The sequence below is a fragment of the Eptatretus burgeri genome, chromosome 1, assembly GCF_056783735.1.
Source record: "Eptatretus burgeri isolate ZD-2024b chromosome 1, Ebu_testis_v1, whole genome shotgun sequence".
Classification (NCBI taxonomy): Eukaryota; Metazoa; Chordata; class Myxini; order Myxiniformes; family Myxinidae; genus Eptatretus; species Eptatretus burgeri.
This window is the reverse complement of record NC_140961.1, coordinates 80,185,697-80,210,030: the sequence shown is the minus strand read 5'-3', so window position 1 is coordinate 80,210,030 and position 24,334 is coordinate 80,185,697. Positions and strand designations below refer to the sequence as shown.

Sequence of the window (24,334 nt, the reverse complement as noted above, 5' to 3'; positions counted from 1 at the left end):
TTCCTTAATATCCTGTACAACCTCTGTGATTGCCTGCCAATCCATCACTCTTGGGGCCATGTCAGTTGCTAGTTGATCCATTAGTTCAGTTACTCTGGTTCTATATGCTGTCTGTGCGACTCGCTCATCGTCGTTGAGGCCAGGTCGGTTCAAAGTATTGTCCACCTCGTTCTCCAGTTTTACTCCCCAAGCCGCTGCGTGGGCACCCCAAACCGAGCTGGGTAGCACAGCCGTGCATATGAACCCGATATCTGTTCTTGTTGCCCCATGCATTTTTATCTGGTCATGCAGTATTTTGATTGCTTTCCTTGGGTTTGACTTCAAACATTCTTCCATACTGGCTTTTACCCCCCCTAATGTCTTGCGGTGTCCATGATCTCCAGACCCAATCGTTGTGCACCACTTGCACCATGGGGAACTGCTTAATGTCAGTCCCTCCCATCGCTCCTTCCTCCTCCAGGACGAGGTAAATTCCTTTTGTTATCCCAGGTCGTGTGGTTATTTTCCCGTCTATGTTATCGTTCTTTTCTGCTCGCTGTGCTAGCGCTTGTTTCAATTGCTCATGTCGCGCTTCCTCTTGTGTCATTCGTTGGTTCACAATTTCCTCGAGACCTACACGCTTATTTTCTGTCTGAGCTTTTTCCTCCGTTAACCAAGCGGCTAGCGCCCTCCAGTGTTTCTCTCTCTGTCTCGGGTCTCCCACTTTGCCCTCTGTCAGCACCGTGCTAACTGTGTGCAATACTTTTGGATCGAAGGATCCGGCCAACGGGAAGGGATCCTTTCTTCCCGCCGTCCAGTTCACCCAATCTTGCACTCCCTCTACTTTATCCATTCCGTGTTTTTCCCCCACAATTTTCAATGGTGTTCCTCTTGGTAACTCTTGAGATTTAACAGAGCTATTCCCCATATTTATGTCCTTCGCTTTTTGCACCGCCTTATAGGTTAAAAAAAAAAAAACGTTTCTCCTTTTATTGTACGGAACCGGGGTCCCGTTCTTATCAAAAGCCTTTAAGCCTCCTTACAGGACTTTAACCTATTAGTCTTTCTTCACACAACACCTTAGAAAACAAGATTTTACTCTGCTTCTCTATTTCACATGGATATTTGTTATCCTCTTCATACAACAACAACAACAACACAGATCTTAAAGATTTCAAGTGGCCATACTCCCCTACCACAGAGCACAAGACTTCAACTTGTCTCTCCTTATTTCACTTGGATATCCTTATCCACCACCTTTCCCGGTCAACAAATTCAGCCTATCAGCCCCTGTGGACCCTCAATAAAACCGCACCTGATTCTCCTCATATATTACCATTATTAGTTCGTCACCTCAGCAAAAACCCGAAGCTGTGTCCAAAGGAACTTTCACCGCCGGGTGTACAGCTCTTACCTAAACTAGGGCTTATCCTTTTGCAGGAGCCCGACGTGTTGCGCACCACGTACCTTTTAGCTGAGACCCTTGTAAGTGCTGTACACCAAGCGGCGCTCCTCCGGTCCACAGCCCCAGAGTCCTGTGAGGTCCCGTTTCTGGGGTGCCAACTGTGAAGACTCCGTTCCCCGGCCAGGTATGAAGAGAGTCAACAGAAGAAGATTCACCAAAATGCAGCTTTATTGAAGGACCACACACCAGCCAGCGGAGTTGGTGTTGGCAGCCCAACCGACAGTGGAGAGCTCCCAAAACCACACTGAGTTTTACATCCAAAAACTCTCCCTTGTATACAATCTATCTCTAATTCCAATCTATGTCTAGTTATACTCCAACTCTAATTGATGTCACAAATCACTGTGGGATGGTTGCAGGACAAACAGGAAACCCTTTTAAGTTCACATCTGGTTTTGGTAAAAGAACCCAGCTTCTCAGAAGTGGAATGTGGGTTGACCAGTAGGGGGCAGCCCTGTGCCAATGATGGACTACCTGACAGCACTTACAGGCTATGACCCTTTTTTTAACCTTAACAAAAGCCCAGGAGTGGAATACTTAAGAGAATCCAGATGACATTTTCCTTGGGACGTTATCACTGAAACAACACAGCCAGTGCTTTTAGAGGGCATCTGGTGGATTGAATTACTAGGAAACAGCACAGCCAGTGCTTTTAGAGGGCATCTGGTGAATTGTTATATTAGGAAATAGTGCCACGACAACTATGGAGAGTTTCTTTGCAAAAGGCCTTACAGAGTATCTAAGAATGGGTTTGAATCCCTACATCTAATTCATATATATATATATATATATATATATATATATATATATATATATATATATATATATATATATATATATATATATATATATTAATTATGGATCGGATGTGACCATAAAATAGCACTCCTCACAATACCGACAAAGGGTAGATCACTAATTTTCTGTTGAGATTGGCCAATCACATTTTTGTTTCCCTTTTGTTTTTTTAGCTCACCTGGAACGTAGGGATTTGGGTACGTTAATGCGGGTAGAAAAGACCTTGATTTCGGATTGGAGGTTATCTAAGAACGTAGTTCCGGGGAGCTTCTGGGATGGCACGTAGTCAGTCCATCAGTCCGTCTGTCCGTCCATTCGTCCACAAATACTTTCAACTTCTCTGAAACTACACATAGGATTTTGATGAAACTTTACCACAACATTCATCACCGTGAATGTACCAAAGTTTGTTCATGGTATGAAAAATATCAGGTACAAATAGGGTCTACAGCAGTTGCCCCCTAAAATAGGTATTTGCTTTTTCTCAAAAACTACACATGTTATTCAGATGAAACTTGAATATAACCTTCATCACCCACAGTGTTCAAAGGCTCATTCATGATATTAGATTTATCAGACTCTCAGGGGGTGTAAGGGGGTGTTGCCCCCAAAATATGTATTTGCTTTTTTCTCCGAAACTATACACACAATTTTGATGAAGCTTGATCACAACCTTCATCACCCATGATATACCAAAGTTTGTTCATGCCATGAAAAAACTCCAAGTCTAAGGAGGACAACAGGGGGTTGCCCTCCAAAATAATTATTTGCTTTCTTCTCAGAAATTAAACACAGAATTATGATGAAACTTGACTACAACCTTCATCAACCATGATATACCAAAGATTGCTCATGGAGCAAAAAAAAAAGGGGGCTCTAAAACGGTCTACAGGAGGGTGGGCATTGCCCCCCAACCCCCCCAAAAAAGAAGTATTTGCTTTCTTCTCAATACACACACAATTCTGATGAAACTTGACCATTGCCTTCATCACCTGTGATGTACTAAAGTTTGTTCACAACATAAAATAAAATTGGGGTCAAAGTTAATTCTCCATTGGGGTTAGCCCAAAAAATAGGAATTTGCTTTCTTCCTTCTCAGAGACTACACACACAATTGCAATGAAACTTGACCACTGCCTTCATCAACCATGATGTACCAAAGATTGTTCATGACATTTGAAAAATCGGGCTCCATGGGGATGTAAAGAGGGCTGCTTACAAAATATGTATTTGCTTTCTTCTCTGAAACTACAAACACAATTTTGATGAAACTTCATCGCAACCTTCATCACCCATGATGTACCGAAGTTTTTTCATGCCATTTAAAAATTCCAAGTCTAAGTGGAACGGCCAGGGGATTGCCCCCAAAATAAGTATCTGCTTTCTTTTCAGAAATTAAACACTGAATTATGATGAAACTTGACGACAACCTTCGTCTCCCATGATGTACCAAAGATTGTTCATGGCATTAAAAAAATTGGTGTCTAAGAGGGTCTATGAGGGGGTTGCCGCCCAAAAGAGGTATTTGTTTTCTTCTCACCACACACATTTCCGATGAAACTTCACCACAACCTTCATCACCCTTGATGTACGAAAGATTGTTCACACCATGAAAAAAAATCTGGGTGTAAGGGTGTCGATGGGGGAAGGGGTTGCCCCCAAAAAGAGGTATTTGCTTTCTTTCTTCCCAGAAACTACACACACAATTGTGATGAATGTTGACCACTGCCTTCATCCACTAAAGTTTGATCATGAATTTAAAAAATTGGGTTCTCAGGGATTTTAAATGGGGGTTTCCCCCAAAAATATGTATATGTTTTCTTCTCTGAAACCACACACACAATTTCGATGAAACTTGACAACAACCTTTATCACCCATGATGGACCAATGTTCGTTCATGGGATGAAAAAAAATCCATAGCTATTTACTTTCTTCTCCATTACATACTTTGGAGGACTACCATGCCTACCAGTTTCCCCTGGCTATCTTATCCAGCCACTTCCAGATGAGAGCCCAGGGGTATCGTAGAAGAGCTAGTAGAATGAATGGATCAGGATGTAACAGGATACAAAAGGAACAGTGGAGACGCACACAATAGAAACAGGAGAGAGAGAGGGGAAAAATACCATCAGCAGGGTAGAACGCCAAAATAGAGGGAGACTTGAACAAACTAAGGGTGTGGAGAGGAATGGCAGGCAGGAGAGGATGCACGGGATGGACAACATGATGCAAGGAGTGGACAAGATAGTCACAGAAGGAAACTCCAATGAGGGAAAACTGGAAAATTGGAAGGAGGGATTTGGGTGCGTTAATGCAGGTAGAAAATACCTTGATTTCGGATTGGAGGTTATCTAAGATGGTGGTGAACAGCTGTGATGAACCCCAGGAGGGAAGAATGATACAGAAAAGAATGTGGAAGTTGGTTCCACAAGTGGAAAAAAAGAGGAACAAATGAGTAGAGATTTGCACTGCGCAGTGTTCCTGAATTTGGGTCGTTTCACCAGAAGGGGGTGGATGATCGACCTTGTGAGCCCTACAGAAACCGATTGGGGAGGGGGGGAGGGACAAAGCAAGGAAAGAGCAGAGAGTCAGATCAGGGAAGGTATTGGAGAATGCTCCGGAGCAGCGCGTCGCTGCATCCATTTTCCACCGGAACTCCAGAGGGCTCCGTCTGGCCATCCCCCAGACAGATGTCTGGCCCACTCCCATCTCCTGAAGATGCTGATCAACCTGCTGCAACCACAAGGCATGCGGTTGGGCAATTGGCCTCCTCCATTCACGAGGCTCCCTTGCTGAGAGAATCTGGTGAGCAGGATCAGCATCAGGAAAACGAGTGCATGTCCACACAGCCGCAGCTGATGCTCACGGACTATGCAGGTAACAAATCTCAATTTGAGTCTCTCTCAGCAACTGCTCATTGGACAGAAAGTCTGACCAGCGATCGTCAAGTATTCTCCAAAGAGACCTGGTACCAAAGGAATTAAGTCTCCATCTCAGATCGCTGGTTAGAGTCCAAGTCTCACATGAATCGAGCAAGACTGGAAGTACCAAGGACTTGAACAGGTACCGACCGTGCCACACCCTGTGATCCAGTGAATCCATGACTCCCCAGGCCTGACCCAGATGTCGATTGACCTCTGATTCACAGCCTGTGGAGACATGAATATCACTGCCAAGGGAAGTGAATCTCTACGTGACCTGAGCATCCTCACCACAAACAGGTACAGACAAGAGAGCAGCATCCAAGATGTCCTTGAAAGCCTGGATCTTAGTTTTGACCAAGGAAACCCATAATCGCAGTAGCTCGGATTCCTCACTCAGCACCACGAGGGCCCTCAAAAGGATATCCAGACTCTCCTTAAAGATGGCAGCATCGTCTGTGAAATCAAGGTCAGAGATCTTGACTTTCCCAAACAATGGGACATCCTCCATTCCCAAACAATTGGACAATGGGCAGATTGATCTCTCCGACATCTCCCCAGAATCCAGTCCATGCAAGTGATAAAAAGTGTTTGGACCAGCACACACCCATGACAAACTCCAATAACAACTGGAAATAAGTCAGATGGCATCAGCACATCTAACAGCACTCTCGGTCCCAAAGTAAATTTCAGACATCAGATTGTTCAATTTTGGTGGTAACCCACGAAGATCAAAAGTTCACCAGATGACATCCAAATTAATTGACTCAAACGCTTTACAGAGATCAATATAACCTGCAAGCAGCCCCTGCCAAAACTCTCATCTGCATTCGGTGAGGACGCAAAGAGCATGGATACGGATAATCATTGACCTCTTTGGTGTAAAGTCTGATTGCTGTGGGCGTTGGTGCTCATGGAGATGGTGGCAAACCCTATCAATAATTATCTGAGCAAAGACCTTGCCCAGCACTCAGAGCAGCATCACCCCTCGGTAGTTGTTGTATTATTGGTGATCACCCTTCACGTTCCAGAGAGGGACAAAAGGCCCCTCTTCCAGTCAGTTGGGATGATACCTTTGTTCCAGGCAGAGCACAGAACTACATGTATTGACACAAGTACAGCATTTCCATCAGCCTTGAGAAGTTCAGCATGGATGCCAGAGATTCTCGGAGCTTCACCACATTTCAACCGATTCACCACAGCCTGTGTTTCCACAAATGAAGGTGGACCACAGTTGATTGGAGAGTCAACAATAGGGATTGTAACACCCCTGACATCCAACTCAACAGATGGTGGATCAGCCTGGTACAACCACTCAAAGTAGCTGGCCCAGCGGGCCTTCACTACAGACTCCTTTGTTAGGAGACCACCACCCTCCGCTGTAACTGCAGTACACCGATGCATGGGCTTTGAGAAATGCAATGCGTGAATTCCCCTGTAAGCAGGACGAGAATCTCTTGACCACAGGTGATGCACGACCCGCTCACAGATTCCTCGCACATAGGCCGCCTTGTCCAACCTCAGTGCACATACAGTTTTATGCCTCAGCTCACTGAACAGCTCAGCTCTGTCATTCAGCCTGGCCCTGTGACTGGTCAATGGTATCCAGTGTCCCTTGAGAGACAAACTTCTTCTTCACTCTCTGGTGAGTTCCAAGACATCCACCGGCAACATCAAGTATGGTGGTCTTGAAGGCGCTACACAACTCTTCAGAATTCCCCACAACACCCAGCCCCCCCCCCCCCAAATCCCCACTCAGCCTAATCGCAAACTCCTCATCTATCCTCTCATCCTTGAGCTTGCCAACATCCAGTCTAGGCTGGGATGGTACCATTCTCCCGGATTTTAGCTGCAACTTCAAAGTTGACACAAGTCTGTGGTCGGTATTGAGGAAATGAGCACTCCGGTAGACCATACAGTTGTGGATCATCCTCCATCAACCATGAACGAGCATATGGTCAATCTCCTTTGCCACACCACCTGCATTGGAATACCAAGTCCAGCGATAAGTGTGTGGGTGCTGAAACCATGCACCAGCCACCCTAAGTCCATGACTTCTTGCAAAGTCAAGGAACTTAGTGCTATTTTGTTCCACTGTTCCAGACCCATGTGAATCAACACATGTCTCATAACCATCCCTGTTAGTTCCAGGTGATGCATTGAAATCCCCCAAGACGAGAAGAGTTTCTCGCCCGGGGCACTGATCAGCGACAGACTCGAGCATGGCATAGAATGCTTCCTTCATTGTGAGCACATGCCATTTTTGAAAATATTATAAAATGGGCTTTCCTTGAGGTATGCAACTCTAACAGCGGCTTCCACCTTGTTTACCTACTCTGGTACTTTATCTTTCTGATGGGGTCACACACTGCCCAGAGATGCCCAGCATACCAAAGAATGTGTGAAGCAGACAAATGACCACCCCTCTCGTAGCCGAATCCACCGCCAATCCCAACCCTGCAGTCCAAACCCCAAAACCCAGCTCAGGCCAGGAGACCCAAGAGCCCATCACACCCTTGCAGCCCAGCTGCAATGCTTATAAATGCCTGGAGACGCCAGTGATTTGTGCCTTTATTTCATTTCAGCACACTTTTTACAACCAAAATGCCATAAGCCCCAGAATCTCTCAACCCACGCCGAATCACGAAATTCATACCGTGGAACTGAACCCAGCAACAGTCCTGGCTGCCTAAAATGTGCTCATCCGACAAACCCTCACACTCGCCGACACTCCGGGCTGAAAACACAACACAAACTCCACAGCACAACATAACCACAACAAAACTGCAACACAACCACCTGTGGGAACTTGTCACAACCACCCATTGTTTATTACTTCATGAAATTTGGAAGAGTGGTGAGAGAGGGAGGAGAGAGGAAGGAGGGGTGGGGAAGCAAGGACAAACGAAGATATGGGGGAAGGGATGTTTGAATGGAGGAAAGGATGGATGTATTGAAGGAAGGAATTGAAGGAAGGGGTGGAAAGTAGATTCCCAGCAAGTTCCTTTGCTGTTCATGAACATACAATACTCCAATCTCACAGAGTGAACATGAGGTGTAAGGAATGAATGAATGAGTTCTCATCTGCTGTTCCTTCGTTTGCCATGACATTCCCTGCAACATCTGCAATGAGCTCAAACAACTATCCCCTAATAACCTCAAAAGTACTCCTCCAGGGGGTGCGTATCCGAGTATCTTCGGGCGGTGTTCAGCATGACTGCTCCGAGGTGAAGGTTACATTTCAAACCTTTGTGAAATTTCATGAAGACAATGGAACACACGTTTATATATGTACTTCATTGACATTATCACCTAACATTGTCTTGAATGTCAATTTGTAATTTTATTTTCAAAAATGACAACAGCTTTGATTAGAAACTGTCATTTACACTGTCTATTGTTTTGCAATGGCTTACAAACATCGGTTTGGTCCATCCATCCATCCACCAATCCATCCCTTTTCTCTATTCATTCTTCCCTCCATCCATCACTTCCATCCATCCTTCCCTCAATCCACCTCTTGATAAGGAACAGCAAGCTTGGCACCGCACAACACCGCAGGGTTGACACAGGCAGGTGGGGCCTGAACTATGTATGTGATTCGAGGTATTTTTGATTGTGTTTGGCAGAGGGACAGTGCGGCTATGTTTGCTATGTATCACCATGACTTGCAAACAAACAGCCATGCATCTTGTAGAGTGCTCAACAAGTGGCTTAAGCACTCAAGCAAGCACTCCAACGAGATGTTTGATAAGGAACAGCAGGTGTGGCAAGCAATTAGTGATTGGGGATTAGTCATATTCAATACCATGTACCCAGAGATTCCCAGAGTGTCAAACAATGTCTGAAATGGACAAATATACACTGCTAAAAAAAATTCGGATCTGTTTCTAAGGTCAATTCTGCAGTTTAAATTTTGAAGTTCGGCTCAGGTTAAGAGATTCAAGAGCTTATCGCATGTGCGGAAATGAAATAAAACCACGAACACTGGTGTCTCCAGACATTTATGAACATTGCAATGTATCCAGCAATTGAAAAAACACCTCCTGCCAGGTACATTGATTTGATCTGATTTATTTGGTTTGATTGACGATACTCTACAAAGTATTGGTGCTGTCAAAGCAGTTTCTTGGCAAGGGTCACACTGGGTGGTTTGCCATTGCCTTCTGAGCATTGTTTGTTCATTCTCTATCTTTTTAAATGCTGAGAGACAAGAAAGGAAGCAGCACTTACCATTTTTAAAGTATTTGCATGACTCAGACAGGGTTTTAACCACAACAAAGAGAGTGGATAGGTTGAGGGAGCAAGGTCGGAGGAAAAGAGGAAGATCATTGTTAATATGGAAAGATTCTGTGATTAGATATATCAATAAAGTGGGTGTGATTGGAGAGCAGAGAGAGTTGGCTGAGGACAGGGGGAAGTGGATGAGTATCATGGGCAAGGCAGGGCAGAAGATTGGTGTTGTTGAACCTCACCCCTCATAAAGGGAAGAGAAGGAAGACAAAGAATAAAAGTGAGAAATCATCTTATTTATTCAGTCCATCATTGCTTAACACTTCATTCCTTCAGAAAATGATATAAGCTCCAGGTATGACTGTCCAATTGGTGATTACAATATGGAGCGAAACACTGTACCACCTTCACAAAGCTACGGAGGCCATATTCTAAGAGAGTGCAAAACCTGGACATCATCGCTTTGGTGCTCTTTTGTGGTGTTTTCCTGTTTTATTAATCTGATTTAAAAAACAAATTATGTTACAGTTTCAATACCCAAGACAGAATATCACTTCCTTCCACTGGAATCATTGTAATTGCTTCAGCATTTATTATGCTCGGCAGGATGACTTTTTTCAACAATTCTGTGGATAAACAAATCGGCGATTTTGCGATCTCTCGATGTGGTAATTTAACGATGTATTCTGGTGTCTTTTTCATTCTTGTTCATTATGAAAACGTTTGAGAATAAAACTATGGCTTTTGCATGCTTATGATTCCACTTTATAGTTGTTTTTAAGCATATAATTTTGTACACACTTGAAAGGGCAGCCATATCATTCCTGTGCCATCCCTACATATGGAGTAATACCATACTTCATGATAGTAGGAGGACTTTGTTAGGACGTCATAAAGAAGAATGCTACATCTGATCAGTATGAAAATGTATGAGGTCTCCGAGGGATAAAATGGTCCACAGAAAAAAAAATGATAACGTCATCGGTCGCATGATTCGGCAGCCCAAATTTTTTTGGGTTTTTTTTTAAACCTTCAAAAATCTTTTTCTCTGAAGTGGCTGAACAGATTGAGGCAAAACTTTGCATGTATGAATGCCTATCCATGAGGAACAAAAGTTTCAAACCTATGATGGCATACCTTCATACATCACATGGTTTGGCAGCCATATTGGATTTACCCTAAAACCTATAAAAAAATCTTCTCCCAAATTGCTGGACAGATCGAGGGGAAACTTCACATAAATGTTCCCCAAGCCTTGCGTGTATAAGTTTGTTCAGGAATAATTGATAGGTAACGCGGTATTGCAGCCATATTGGATTGAAGAAAAATATTAAATAATGTTTTCTCTGGAACTGCTTAATCAATCAATGTGAAACTTCACAGTTATGATCTAGTTTTATGGGTGAAGATATGTTTTAAATTTCAACTTGAATGGACACATGGTCTGTGAAATATTTCAGGCAGAATTATTTGATTTTTTCATATTGGTTCCTTTTGTGTTGTTTTTTATTTGTTTTTGAATAATGCTTACTTGGCTGTGCCTGGATGGGTTTGAGGGTAGAGGAGTATCAGCTAAAATGTGAATCCTATCCAGTACTCCTCCTGATGACTTCATATTTGCCTTTTGCTTGTTCGGGTTCCTTCTCATAACCCTAATGCAGGACTGCACCTCTTTGGTCTTCCATTTTGATTTGAATTAAATATATTTTAATTTAGGTTATGTTTTCAACCTTTTCTGTCTGTCTGATTTTTTTTTTTGTTTTCGTGCAGGATATCTCAAAAAGTTGAGGACGGATGCAGATGAAATTTTGTGGACAGGTTGGGTGTATGAAAAGGATGAACTGATTAGATTTTGGTGAAGATCTGGATCCAGATCCAACTACTAGAATTTGTTAAATTATTCTTCATTATTGAGAGATAGGGCCAAAAATGATATATAGCACGATATCTTAAAAAGTTGTTGAGGATTCAGACGAAACTTGGTGGACATGTTGGATGTGTGTGAAGGAATAATTGATTCGATTTTGGTGAAGATCCAAATCCAGATCCGGATCTGATAATTTTTTAAGTGATTCATCACCATTGAGAGATTGAGCTAAACTGATATAGAGCACGATATCTCAAAAAGTTATGGACGGATTCGGATGGAACTTTGTGGACAGGTTGTGTGTGTGGCAAGGACGAATTGATTCGATTTTGGTGATGATCTGGATCCGGATCTGGATACCAGAGTTTTTTAATTTTTAAAGTGATTCATCAGCATTGAGAGATCAGGGCCAAAAATGATATACTGTAGTACTACTGTATGGCATGATATTTCAAAAATGTATTGGGCCCAATATGTTCTCGAGGATCAGGCATTACGTGGCAGAGTTATGCGATCTACCGAGTGCCCTTCTATTTAATTATGTAACACTCCAGTAAACAAAAGCCACAGAAAATAAACCACACAAAACTTCACAAACACGACACAAAACAAGTTCTGGTGAGGGTCGGCAATCTCTGATTGCTCTTTTTCTTGTTTAACATGTTCTCTTTACTTCTGCAGAAAAAATAATACAAAAAACAAAAGCAAGTGTCATATTATTGTTTACAAATGAAATGGACCTTTTTCCATTAGCAGAAGAACTATTGAAAGAAAATGTAACTGGAAAGACGTGGATAGGAAGTGATGCCTGGATGACATCACCAGTTCTTAGACACTCTCATTATGCTCATTTATTTGAGGGAGCGATTGGCTTTGTAATGCACAGGGGGAAGATTTTAGGCTTGCGAGAATTTTTGACACGACTGAACCCCTTCACAAAAATAAACAATGCATTTAAACAGAAGAATCATTCTTTAAAAAGTAGTTTGAGAAAGAACCTTCAACATCCGACATGGCATTATCCTGCAAATGTCAATGTTGGTGTTTGCCATAAGTGCCTTTCAAATCAGTCCAAGCAAATTGAAAGCAGTTTTTTTCTCACAACAACAAAAATGATACAAAACAAGCAAAATGGAATTTACAAGGAGACCACAACTGTGTCAAACTTCTCATTAATTTTGTTTGAAAATGTAAGTACACATGAAAATGTCAATGGAATTTGTAAGATCAATTTTGAGGCATATTCAAGGAAGAAAGTAAACAAAGCTTTGCATGGCATAAAAAATGCCGATTTTGAAATTATTGAAAAGAAACAAACACGCAATAACCAATCAACAAACATTATTCTTAATCCGTATTTGCAAGAACTTTGGGAAAAATTATTTGACTGTACTTGGAATACTTTTGACATTCAAACCAAGCTTTGCACAGGCAATGAAAACCTTACCGCAGTTTCTACTCTTTTTACTGATGTTTTTGAGCTTCGGAGTACATACAACACATACAATGCTGTGTATGTCATAGCACATGGCCTCCATGAACTGAAAACATGCCAGCCTGGCCATGGGCCATTTCAGAACAATTCTTGTGCCAGCATTACGGGTTTTCAACCCTGGCAGGTAATGTTGCTATTTTAACTTTTTGAAAAATGTTTACCTCAACCAAGGAATTTTGTAACCTATTTATCTTTACAGCACTTAAAGTCCATTAAAACCCACTGCTGAACTATGCTTTTTTAGCAAGGTATTTAAGTAAAGAAAATCTGGACAGTGGGTGGGGCGAATGGTGAGAGATACAAATGATTTTCACAGTGACTTCCGGCAGCACATTCACGTCCATATTTGGATGGATAGAGATTACCTTTGATGGGCCCATCCAGAAGCTCTTAATTCAATGCATTCACATCATGAAGGAATATTAACGTACAACTACAGAGCAGTCAGTCTGATTGCCATGATCAATATTATGTAGTTAATAGATGCAACCAAAGAACAATTAAATTCATTTTTTCCAACTTATTTATCAGAGAACACCACATTCTTACAAACCCTTAATTCAATGCTGACAGCGTTTCTAATTCTTTCTCAACAATTAGAGGTCCGACTCCTCCAGCAAGAAGTCATGGCTGTTTCGCTGGACATAGTGCAAACCTTCTACAATGTTTGGCACTGACCTTTCCATGATATTGAAGTTTTCCAATAGCTCTATTGTTACCTCCGCCACAGAAGGTAAAGGGGTTATGTTTTCGTCCCTTTCTGTCTGTTTATCTGTTTGTCTGTGTACAGGATATGTCAAAAAGTTGTGGACGGATCCATATGAAATTTTGTTGACAGGTTCGGTTTGTGACAGGGATATGTCAATGGATTCGATTTTGGTGAAGATCCGGATCCAGATCAGACTACTAGAATTTTTGAAGTGATTCTTCACCATTGAGTAATAGGGCCAAAAGGATATATAGCACGATGTCTCAAAATGTTGTGGACGGATTTGGATGAAACTTGGTGAACATGTTGGGTGTGTGACAAGGAAGAAATGTTTCAATTTTGGTGAAGATCCAGAGCCTAAGGATCTGGGTCTAATAACACTGGTATACAAAAAAGAAAATTCTGAGGCAAGCATGTGAATAGGTGTTTCTGACTAATTTTGATATGCTGAATTCAAATTTCTAAACAGTTTTGCTCTATCACCTCTAGTTTTTTTGCTTTCACATCTCCCATTTTTTTATTATAATGGATATATTTATAATATAATGTGTTTATTTCATATATTCAAATGGCATATTACAGAATGAAACAAAACAGACACAGAACAGTGACAGAACTAAATATTACTATTACTTGGATATAAGCATATATACACATCATAGCACTACAGACAGTCAGAGATTAGTTTTTTGGGAGGATCTGGTGTACTTTGCCTTCGGGATGTCACACAGGAGCATCCAGCAGAAGTCCCCCATCATGCTAGGGTTCCACTTGCCTTGGTAGTTGCTCTCCATCTTAGTAATATCTTGGTGGAACCTTTCCCCATGTTTGTCACTTACTCTCCGAGGTTCGGGGGAAAGAAGTTGAGGTGGGTGTGGAGAAAGTCAATCTTGAGAGACATTCGGCACCCCATATCCTGATAAGCCTGCAACAACTTCTCGACATACCGTGTGTCGAGTATGTCGGTCATCTAGTGCCCGTGTGTTACCAAGGAAGCCACGGCAGACTGACTTAAATGCTTCCCATGCTCTCAGTTCCTTCAAGGTGAGCTTCTCCTCGAATACCTCATCCTTCAGCACCTCCCTGATCTGAGGTCCGACGAAGATGCCCTCCTTGAGCTTAGCAGAACTGAGACCTGGGAACAGAGTGCACAGGTGATGGAAGGCAGCGCCATCCTTGGCCATGGCCTTCACGAAATTCTTCATGAGGCCAAGCTTGATATGAAGAGGGGGAAGAAGCACCTTGTTCATGTCCACCAGAGGATTTTCTTGGACACTGTGTTCCTCAGGCACGAAAGTGCTCCTAGACCCCCAGTCCTTCTGCGTGTAGTGCTTAGACACAGCCCGACTGCCCCAGAGACAGAAAATGCAACAGTACTTCGTGAAGCCCGCCTGCATACCCATAAGGAGCCCAATGACCTTGAGGTCCCCACAGAGTCTCCACTGGTGCTGCTGGTACTTGACAGCTTCCAGAAGACGCTCCATATTGTCATATGACTCCTTCAAATGAACTGAGTGGCCAATGGGAATAAATACCCCAGCATTCCCAGTACATGATTCTTCTATAGTATAAAATAAAAATTAAAAACCCAGCTACTTTATACAAAAGTATCATCCTACCGGATAATTATGGAGCAGCACTAACCACCCTCTCTCACCACCAGTAAACTGCTGGCGTTCCCAGCCGCACAATGCACATGTTTGACCTACGGAGTTTTTTGGATGACACAAATAGCGTCATCGGCTTGCCAAAGTGTTAATTTGAGTTCAGCATCCCTAAATTAGTCTAAAACACCTATTTATGCAGTGTATTACTGAAATATTTCGATTTTTGGGGTCTAGGGCTATATGCATACATGTATGTACATGTATATCTCAAAAACTAGTGATGAGTGAAAATGGATTTCGTATCTGAAATCAGCACCCCAAAATTAGGTTAGAACACCTATTTTCATGCGTGACTAAATTTCTTTGTAAACCAGTGTAATCTTTTGAAGTGATTCTTCACCATTGAGAGATAGGGCTAAACGAATATATAGCACGATATCTCAAAAAGTTGTGGACGGATTCGGATAAAACTCGGTGAACAGGTTGGATTTGTGACCACGACAAATTGCTTCGATTTTGGTGAAGATCCGGATCCGACGACTAGAATTTTTTTAGTGATTCTTTACCATTGAGAGATAGGGCTCGAAAACGATACTGGTATATAGCATGATATTTCAACAATGTATTGAACCAGATAATGTTCCACTGGATCAGGCATTACAGGGTGGAGGTATGCGATCCACCAAGTACCCTTCAAGTTTTCATCTGTGATACGTTTGCTTCTATTATGTTCTACTTTTTGCATTATTTCATTTTTTACGCCCCTCCTTGAAAGGACATCAGATTTTCTCTGTGAGCACAAACAATGGGTTGCTCTTGATGACATTCTGTCTTGAAATCTCCCGATTGAGACTGCTTTTCTGCAAGGCAGCCTTTCTGGACCAACCATATTATTGGATGACATCAATTACCTCCTCCCTTGATATTCCTTTGTACAGTTTGGTGAATGACGAACTCTACCCAAATTCAGAATAGCACATCATACTTACAAAAGGGCACCATTCATATCTGCATATCTGGAACAAAATATGTCATCATTCAACAACCTGGAACATGTCTTTCAATGCAGGGAAATATCATGTTCTCACTGTCCTTCTGCAGAGATCAGCTTTAAACCCCCCAGTCTAATTCTCTTGTTAACACCTGAAAAAAGGTACATGCCCTGGAGCTCCTTGACCTCACATTCTGTCATCACTTGTCTTGGCAGGCCATAATGTGAAACGTGTTTCTAAGGAAAGCTGATGCCAAGGTATTATGTACAGAGTTAAATATATTCTGAGCCAATCAGCACATAGCAGTGAATAAAGCCTTCATCTGAGTAGAGAATAAATGGGGTTTCTAAGGCATCCATTCAAAAGAATGGGGAAAATGGGAAAAACTCTCTGAATCGCTGCCGGAAAAGCCCAAAACAGAAGACCGATTCCTCCCCTTCCCATACAAACAAATATAAAATTGAGACTGTCTCAAGGCCCATAATGTCAAAAGAGGAGACTTATTTTCTCCCTCTCCCATACAAGCTGATGTTAAATTGAGACTGATTTGTTCCCCATTGAGCAAATGTTAAACTGAGACTTACTGATAAAAGCACTTCTTTCCTTTTATATTTTCATCCCACTCAAAGAGTGATCCAATGAATATTTGCTCATGTTCTACTCGAGGGAATAAATTAATTTTCTTTTTACATTCATCACCATCGAGTATATTCACAAAGATTATTTTTGAACTTAGTTCTTGGTTTAAATGTCTTTGTTGAGCAGAAATGAAATGATAAATTTCTCTTAATGCTCTTGTTTGACCATCTCCTGAGCCACATATCATTTTGAGATTGCAGTAAATTGTTTTTCCATTGTTCAATTGATAACCATCAAAAAGCCTGGTGTTGGCACAGTGGTTCAGGCAGCGGCTTGGGATCCAAAAGGTCCTGAATTCAAGCAACGTTGGGCCACTGAATTAATATACCAGGGGGTTGACTCAGCCTGTCATCCTTCCGAGGTCGGCGAAGTGAGTACCAGTGTACTGGGCCGGTGTATACCCAGGTTAAAATAGGTGTACCATATCCCTGTGTCGTAAGAGGCGACCAGGGTTGCGTCAGGAAGGGCATCTGGCGTAAAACATGTGCCAAATCATGATGCAGATCATACGGATGATCCGCTGTGGCGACCCCTAACGGGAGCAGCCGAAAGAAGAAGAAGAGGAGAATTGATAACCATCAAAGTTTTCAGTCCATTCAAGGTTATTAATTTTTTTCTTTACATCCTCCAACTTCTTTGGAGTTAACTTTTTTCGCTTAATTGTTTTATCTATTTTTACCCCGATTATTTCTTCAATAAGACTGATTTGATATTTCTCATATTCTTTATGTTTCCCATTTAAATACCAAGGTTGATTACATCTCCACTCATTGGTTTGGTTATTGCTTGGTTCTATCATTTAGAAATCAGTAAAAAGATGGCGGTAGCCTCTCAACACTTATACTTATAACCAAAAGGGATACTCTTGATTCCATTCTCTAAAATATATCTTTTCTCATCAAAAGCTCTTAATGCTTTCTTATTTATCTCTTCTGTATATGATTGATGTTCATAACTTCTTATTGTATTCATTTTTCTGCATTCTTCCTTCTTTAAGGTTAAACAGTTGTAATAATGTTTAAAGTTTATTGTTTCCTTAATTATATTTTTTGTTATTCCAATGAGCTTCTTATCACACCTTTCAATGTTATTATTATCAATATACGTAAAAGCATAAAACTTTGATCTCAAACCCTCAAATTCACTCATGACCTTTCCACCCAACTCATCCTTAAACTTACCAATAACCTTTTTATTCTTTCATGAAAACAACATTCTGTCAGACTTATAATTACTTGTATCATATATATATATATATATATATATATATATATATATATATATATATATATATATATATATATATATATATATATATGATCAATCATATCCTCATATACATCACTTGTCTTAATTTCTAATAAAAACTATCCGTATCAATATATAACAATGACACATTATCCTTATACTTTGATTTTAAATTATTATAGTAATAGTCATCCATTAACGACTGACAAGTCAATAATTGATGTTCCCATATAAATAGGTTTATCCATTTCAATACTCTCTTTTTTCAAATGAATAGCACAAAAGTTCTCTGAAAAAACACCTCTGCTCATTCAAAACTTGGTCTATTAATTAACTTTGAAGCCTGATTCCAAGATGTAGAAAGTCTTGTGTTTTGTCGATTCCTAACCTTTTCCATTGTCTTTCCAAATACAGCATTATTCATTGATTTATAAAAGTCCTCAAAATCTGTTTTTGCTTCTGTTCTCCTTTTTGTATTAAAATCAATATATTTCATTAACCAATGACTGTTTTAATTTCAAAATTCGATGAATCTTTCTCACTCTCAACCCAGCAGATAAATATTGTCTCAAGTTCCTTTGATGTAAAACATAACTTTATTTATCATTTAATGTTGTAAGTAGTTTTTCTGGAGATTTACCTTTTATATCAATATGTTCATATAAGAAAACAATCAATATGTTCGAAAAGAATTAACCATTCTTTTCTTGGACTTTCTTTATCAGGGGCATAAGGTCGGTCTTTATGTTTGTTATGAAGTTCTTCTGGGTCTTTTTAAATTAACCTCAAAATAATATCCAACTTCAGCTTCATCCAATTCTTTTTGAGAGGAGATAACAATGTCAAGTAAAACTTTTTCATAATGTTTTTCTTTTACCCATTTAAGTTTTCCATAAGGTAAAGATTGAGACATAGCCCACCAATACAAATTGTTAGCATCAGAATACATCAGGTAAGAGTTGTCCTCATTCTTATTATGAGCAGGAAGATATTTGTTATTTGCTTTCCCATCTCTCTTGGAACATACTTGAGATATTCCTTCTCTTTTAGCCTTCTCTATCATAAAAGCATATCTATATCACTGTTTAATTCCAAATTTTGCTTTGTCATTTTTAACATAGAACTCCAAGCAAAGCCCGGAGCTGTGTAATTGTGAGCGGGGTCTAATCCATAAGAATTTTTATTATGACAGACTGTTCTAAAAGTTTCAAACATATCAACCAATAACAATACATCAGTTTTAAGATACAAATCATGATATTCTCCAAGATTCTTAATATTAAACTTCTCCCAAACCTTTTAAGCTTGTGAAAAATCTCTATCGGAAATATGAGTTGTATTTAACTTCCCATATAAACTTTCCCTTGAAGGAAGTTGTGTTTCTTTAAACTTCTGAAATGAATTCATATAGTCATACGGATATATTCCCTTTTGTGATAAGAGATCAATCTCTTCTTGATTGGAGAAATGTGATTTAAGATTTGGGAAGTTTTTAATACTTGATACGAAGTTAGATAATGCACTTGACAAAAACTTTTATGCGTCAAGAAATCTGATATTGGTTATGGGGGATGTTCGAATTGTTTTTTGTGAATGAGATGTATTTTTGATCTGTGTTAGGAATGGCAGAAATATCTCCAGATGTCTTTGAAAGTTCATTCATAAATAGATGTATGTCATAGTGAGCATTATTGCGAAGAAAAACAGGAATAAAGTTTCGAGGCTTGTAATTAAAGGCCCGGTCACACCTTGACGTTTTAGCCAACGTATGCCGATTTTTGAATTTTTTTTCTAAAACGCTGGCACACGTTGAATACGTTATGGGTAAGTTTTGATAACATTGAGAGCACGCTGAAAAACACTGCCATACGTCGTTGTACGCTGGCTTTAAACGTTGTACTTTTTGGTTGCCCTCAAATTTTTTCATGCTTGAAATTTCACGACGTATGCCGGCGTATGACTCACACGTTCCGCTACGCTGGCCACAAGTTGTATGCACGGTCTGCGATCGTTGACAGACGTCAACACATGCTACTTGTAAGTTAATCATAAGTTGAGACACGCCGAGGTAATGTTTAGCGTACCCGAAACTTATTTCTAACCTATGATTAACGTGTTGTTGGCACGTTACGCGATCGTTGCCACACATCGACAGACGTTACTTTTAAGTTACTCATAGGCTGAAAGACGTCGGTATAATGGATCGTCCTTGCGTCAGCGTCCACGGCCACGGCCAGGACACTTATTTGCAGCATTCTTCAAACTTTTCTTCGGCATGACGAGGATGTTCACACTTCGATGTCAAGCTTGGCTATGATTCCAATTGTCCATTGGCAGCGTCTATTTAAAATAGTCAAGTTTGAGCGTTTTAACACGTTCAGAAGAAACGCTTCAAATTTCCAAACCCCAGCGTCAAAAAACAAAGGCGAGTGACAGCAATTTAAATCGTTCATTGTAAACAATGAAAATAGCTGAGTGGTACCGTTTAAAAGTCGTTGAGTGTAAAAAAATCCAATTGTTGAGCGCAAGCGTCTACTTTCAATAGTGGGGTTTGAGCGATTTAGCACGTTCAATAGAAACGATTAAAATTTCCGAGCGCCAACGTCAAAAAACAAAGGCGAGTGACAGCAATTTAAATCGTTCATTGTAAACAATGAAAATAGCTGAGTGGTACCGTTTAAAAGTCGTTGAGTGTAAAAAAATCCAATTGTTGAGCGCAAGCGTCTACTTTCAATAGTGGAGATGCAGCCATTTAAATCGTTGAGTTTATCATTTAAATCGTTAAATCGTTAAACGCAAGGACGATCCATCATAACCCACACCCTCCCCCTCACACTCACCTACTACTGCCAACATGAACAAACTACTACTAATACTAATACTAATACTGATACTGATACTGTTACTGCTGACATGGACATCGACTTAAAAAGGACTCGAAAACACTGTTGGGTTCCCCTTTTATGAGCAGCATTTTTATATACCAATTCCCAAAACCGCTGGGAACACGTCTTTATATGGCAGTTGTAAGCTAGAAACACGTTAATTTTTTTTTTTTTTGTCGACCGGAAGACGTTATTGGAATACGTCGACATACGTCGATGTGTGTTGGGACTACGTACAGAATTGGTTCAAAGCACGTCAAACATAAGTTAGAAATAAGTTTCGCGTAAAAAAGACATTACCGCGACGTGTTTCGACTTATGAGTAGCTTATAAGTAGCCTTTGTGGACGTGTGTAAGCGTCCACATATCGTGTGTAAAACTTATCCCCATCGCATGCGGAACGTGTGTCATACGCCGAGTACATCGTAAAATTTTGAACATGTTTAAAATTTCTTGACGTACTCTACTTACTATGACGTATGATAGCGTACTTTAGCGTTGTACTCACGTATACCAAACTTACTCATACCGTATTTGACGTGCCCCAACGTTTTAGACACATTTTTCTTAGGTCGGCATACGCTGGCAAGATCGCCAAGGTGTGACCGCGATGTTGACACTTCCATTTCTACGGCAGTTATGATTCGAATCGTTGTGCGTCAGCCTTTTAATAGGCTACGTCACGACATCGTCGGCGATGCGTGCAACGCGCTATGCCTAAGTTAGACTATCGTTGGGCATCGGTTGTGTAGGCCGACAACAGGTTCAGCATTCGTTGGTATAAGTTATCTATAACACAACGAAACGTTCTGTGTCCGTTACCAATGCGTTATACATAAGACCAAGTCACTATGAATACGTCCGAATCTTTAAAAAAAAAACATCAAAAGTTCAACGTAAGCCAGCGTTTTAGATACATTTTAATACGTTGCCATCGCTGGCTAAAACGTCAAGGTGTGACCGGGCCTTTAGATTACAACGGGAATGAGCTGGACCTCTATATTTACCAGAAAGATGACAGTGATCCCTAACCTTGACCTCTCGCTCAATTTTCTCCTCACAAATATGACAGATACTGTTCTTTCTAAATTTCTTTTTCTCTCCCTTTGTTAATAACATTGGTTTATAGGTTTTCACCATTATTTCTCTTCGTCTTATACAGTCTTTTTCCAATCCTCTTACAAACTCCTCTGAGGCATCTTCTCCTCTATAAAGTTATAACTTGTTGTATTCATCACCAACAGATGATTTGATAGAATAACAGAACCCACAAGGAGTATGTTCTTGATATTTATTTGTGTATGATTTATTTGGATTTGGAGAAACAGTATCTATCTTTTCAAGGATATTTTAAGAATCAGCATATATCACAAACGGATGTTTTATTGATTTGTTAAAATCTTTGAATGATATGTTTGAACCTGCTTTTGGTAAATTGATTATGGTTGATTTATGATTACTACAATATTTTGAATGTTGATTTAATCGTTCTTTTGTGTGAAAGGAGTTGAGACATCTCTTACAAGGATACATTTTACATTTTCTCTTATGTAGTTGTGATTTGGTTAATCTTGAGAAATTTTTGATGAAAGCATAATGTGATTTTTCCTTTGAAGTAAAGTAGAGAAGGTCAATGTGTGTTTCATCATTTTCAGAGTTATTTGAAATCTTTAATATCTGAACTTTGTTTGTATCTGTTAATCCATATACATTAACAGATATATTATTCATTTTCTCAAATTTAGGAATATTTCTCAATGACATTGGAAACTTTAAATCTATAACATTTAATGTATTCTCATATTTCTTATAATGTTCAACCCTTTCAGGATTCCATTGTGGAGGATGTAACTGAGCAAGAACAGACCATAGAAAACATTTATTATCTTTGTTTTGAATATTAACAACCACTTTCTTAAGTTTTATCTCTTTTGGTAAATCAATATCAGAAGAAGCTTGAAGAGGATCTGATTTTAAGATGTGTATGTCTAAAAATATTATTTTTGTAATAGTAAATGCACAACCTACTACAGTGTTATCAACATCTTGTTCTTGTCTCTGGAGTTCGTCGTAAACATCACATCTTACAAAATCTTGAAATGATGACATAAAGTGAGGGTTTGTCCTCATAATTATAGGGAGTAGTTTCATCGTCTTGTCTTACCATATTCAGTTTTACTCCCATATAAAACTTAAAAGTTTTCATTTCACTTAATGTGTTTTTAATTATAGTTTCAGTACTTTGTTTAACCATATCAACAGCTTTGATGATTGAAGATGGTCCAGGGTCTTGAAAACGAAACAATCTTATTTTTATATGCACGTTAAATGCCCCATCAGTGTTTTCAATGGAGAATTTAGCTTACCTTTCTTCATTGATCTTGTGTTTGCGTGATTGAAGGTGTTTATTATAAAAAAAAATAAAGAATATCATTATCACATCTGTCACAATGTTTTGTTTCTTGGTTAATGGAGATATTTTTCTGAAAAGAATGAATGTGTGTCTGTTGCTTTGAAGCTGTATATTATAACATTTATATTAATGATTACAAACATCGCAGTGCGTTGTATTCACCATATTTGTGTAATAAAACTTTGCTTAAAATAAAATTTTCTTGATGAAAATTTCCTTTAATTTAAAGGTGAATCTGTGCTTAAAATCATTTTATTCTCCAACTCTTTTCACTTAATAAAGACAATGTATCAAGACACAAAAGACAAGTTTCAATCAATCTCTTCATTTGTAAAAGATACTGAGAAATATGTCAAGGATGTAACATTGAACAAAGATAAATACAACAACTATTGGGTAAAAACAATTATGGTGAATAATATGAATTCTTCAATTTCCTTCAGTGGAAGGGCTTTTAGTATATCTGGAAGAACATCAATTAAAGTATCTCTTACAAAAGTTTCTCCTCTCCTTCTCGTAATATATTCAAAATGAGAAAAAGCAATGAAACAAGGAAAAGTATCAAAAAAGAAAAACATTATGGATGAAGCTTGAGAAAGAAAAGATAAGACCATCTGTAATATGCAAGGAAAAATTTGTATTTTTTTCAACAACCCAAAAGATGTCAATCCTGATGAAATAAAGGATGTTAATACGTCAGGTGAAATGACATTTCGTTCAATAGTAGTTAAGGATCATTTTAAAAATACCTTTCATATAAAAAATGAAGGCGTTGAATCTGTTAATGAAAAAAACGTATATAGAAATCGATGGTAACGTTTTTTCTACTAATTAAATACGAGTCATTATTCAACTGATGATTTTGAAGTTTATGAGAGTGATGGCAGTTATGATACTGAGAGTTTGTGTTCATAGTCTGGATGCAGAACTGCAATTTTACCCGAGGTGTGTTTTGGAGTACATACACAATTTTATTGAAGATTCTGGTAACATAGATGATACTAAACTCAAATCCAAGTGATGCCACTTTGTCATGCTTGAGCAATTTTTTTTAGGAGCAAAATTCAAAATGGCCACCATCA

At 39.6% G+C, this 24,334-nt stretch overlaps 2 protein-coding genes across 2 annotated transcripts in view; one reads left to right on the top strand and one right to left on the bottom strand.

Annotated features, from left to right (window-relative positions):
• LOC147034822 (uncharacterized) overlaps positions 1 to 24,334 on the bottom strand; it is a 497,607-nt gene that overhangs the window by 198,921 nt on the left and 274,352 nt on the right. The window lies entirely within an intron of this gene.
• The window catches only part of LOC147034826 (extracellular calcium-sensing receptor-like), a 43,563-nt gene that overhangs the window by 10,566 nt on the left and 8,663 nt on the right, over positions 1 to 24,334 (top strand). The window contains exon 2 of the mRNA XM_085890240.1: positions 11,946 to 12,883. Coding sequence (XP_085746366.1) covers positions 11,999 to 12,883 — 885 coding nt within the window. The 5' untranslated portion in view covers positions 11,946 to 11,998. The remainder of the gene's footprint in view (positions 1 to 11,945; positions 12,884 to 24,334) is intronic.